General features: G+C 43.1%; 1 protein-coding gene across 1 annotated transcript; it reads right to left on the reverse strand.

Moving 5' to 3' along the window:
- Positions 1 to 656: 656 nt before the first annotated feature.
- On the reverse strand, positions 657 to 1,595 carry LOC123366543 (olfactory receptor 52E2-like). Its single transcript, XM_045010126.1, has one exon. It carries the CDS (start codon positions 1,593 to 1,595, stop codon positions 657 to 659), a length of 939 nt encoding a protein of 312 aa, XP_044866061.1.
- Between the last annotated feature and the right edge of the window lie 387 nt (positions 1,596 to 1,982).

A 1,982-nucleotide genomic window follows, 5' to 3' on the forward strand; every position in this document is an offset into this window, starting at 1 on the left:
GGTTGCAATTGGGTTGAACACATTCTGAAGTACACACTCCTCAAATCCAGGATAACACAGTCATGTTCTCAAAAACACACTGTTTCACAACCCTCACCAATGATCTCTAGCAGAATGTCTTCAATTCCTGCAGCAGCTTTCCTGTATTAGCACTATCCAACTGAGACACTTATTTTATCCTCAAGGCTTCCTGAAGGATTGGACATAGAAAAATCAGGTTAATTTTGCTCACTAGGTAACTGTACATACAATAAAGAAGTTCAGCATTGTTGTTGCTTTCTTTGTCTATCAGAAACCATAGCTTCAGTTTGTCAAACTGATGAAGAACCCTGTTCACGCAGGGTTTAATGGAAAGCCACCTTGCTTCAGAAAGCTGCAGTATCTTCTGGTGGTCTGGAAGTCAAGGAAAGGCCAAGGGGGTGTTCGGAGGTAGCGGCTGACAGGTGATGCTGAGAGACATCAGCTGATGGTCAGAGAGAGGGAACGCAGCAACGGAGAGAGCAGTGCTTGGTGATCCACTGATAACAGGCTAGGTGTGAGGAACATCTCAGACTGTGAACTTCAGCAATGGTGAGCTCACCCAAACTGGTACAGAACACGAGGAGATATTCTTTCCCCCTGTCATCACTCACATTTATAGTTTTTATCCCCTGCGATCACCTTCTGCAGGTGTATTTTCCCATTTTCTCTCGAAGCTCTTTGGTTTTGACCCCATAAATGACAGGGTTGAGCATGGGGGGGATGAGGAAATAGAGGTTTGACAAGATGATGTGAACTTGGGGAGCAATTCCCTGACCAAACCGCTGTGTCAGATTGGAGAAGAGGCCAGGAGGATAAGACATCATCATCACACAGATGTGAGCTGTGCAGGTGTTGAAGGCTTTCTGGTGGGCTTTCTTGGATGAGATTCTGAGCACAGCCCTGATGATCAGACCATAGGACAGGGCAATGAGAGTTAGGTCTAACACAATGATTACAAATGCTACCACCAAGCCATATATCCTGTTCACTGTGATGTCCCCACACGACATCTTCGCCACAGCTATGTGCTCGCAGTATGTATAGGGGATAATGTGGTTGGCACAGAATGGCAGCTGGCTTAGGATCAAGGGCAGGGGCAGAACAAAGAGAACAGCTCTTAATAAACCCAGGAGTCCTAGCTTAGCTATTCGTACATTGGTGACGATAGTGGCGTATCTCAGAGGGTTACATATGGCAATGTAGCGATCGAAGGCCATCGTCACGAGAACGGCTGACTGCATAATAGAAATTGCATGAATGAAGAACATCTGGGTGAGGCAGCCATCCACAGTAATGCCTTTCAAATCGAACCAAAATATAAAGAATGTCTTCGGCATGATGGAGGTTGATGTGCCGATGTCTGTGACTGCCAGCATGCAGAGCAGCAGGTACATTGGCTTGTGCAGGGTCTGCTCTTTGCCTACAACAAACAGAACCGTGAAATTTCCCAACAGGCCCATAATGTAGAACATTGAGAAAGGGATGGAAATCCAGATGTGAGCAGCTTCCATACCAGGGATGCCCATTAAGATGAATGTTGAAGGATCATAGGGGGTGAGGTTGAAAGCTGCCATCAGGTAGTCAATGCATCAGTCAGGCTCAGAAATGCTCAAGGTGCCTGTGAATGGAGAGAAGCACAGTAAGGTGGGTAATACACTTTATAACAAATAATATGGTAAATACTTTATAATAGGGCTGTCGATTAATCTCAGTTAACTCATGTGATGAACTAAAAAAAATGAATCTCAATGAATCACACTGTTAGAATACCACTTGAAATTTTAAAAATATTTTTGGATGTTTTCCTACATTTTCAAATATATTGATTCCAGTTGTAACACAGAAAAAAAGAGTGCAGTTCTCACTCTATATTATTTTTATTACAAATTTTGCACTGTAAAAATGATAAACAAAATAAATAGTATTTTTCAATTCACCTCATACAAGTACTGTAGTGCAGT

Source organism: Mauremys mutica, chromosome 1 (assembly GCF_020497125.1).
Source record: "Mauremys mutica isolate MM-2020 ecotype Southern chromosome 1, ASM2049712v1, whole genome shotgun sequence".
Taxonomy (NCBI): domain Eukaryota; kingdom Metazoa; phylum Chordata; order Testudines; family Geoemydidae; genus Mauremys; species Mauremys mutica.

Excerpts from the sequence above, each read along its gene's own strand:
- LOC123366543 (XM_045010126.1), bottom strand. The coding sequence starts at position 1,595 with ATGGCAGCTTTCAACCTCACCCCCTATGATCCTTCAACATTCATCTTA.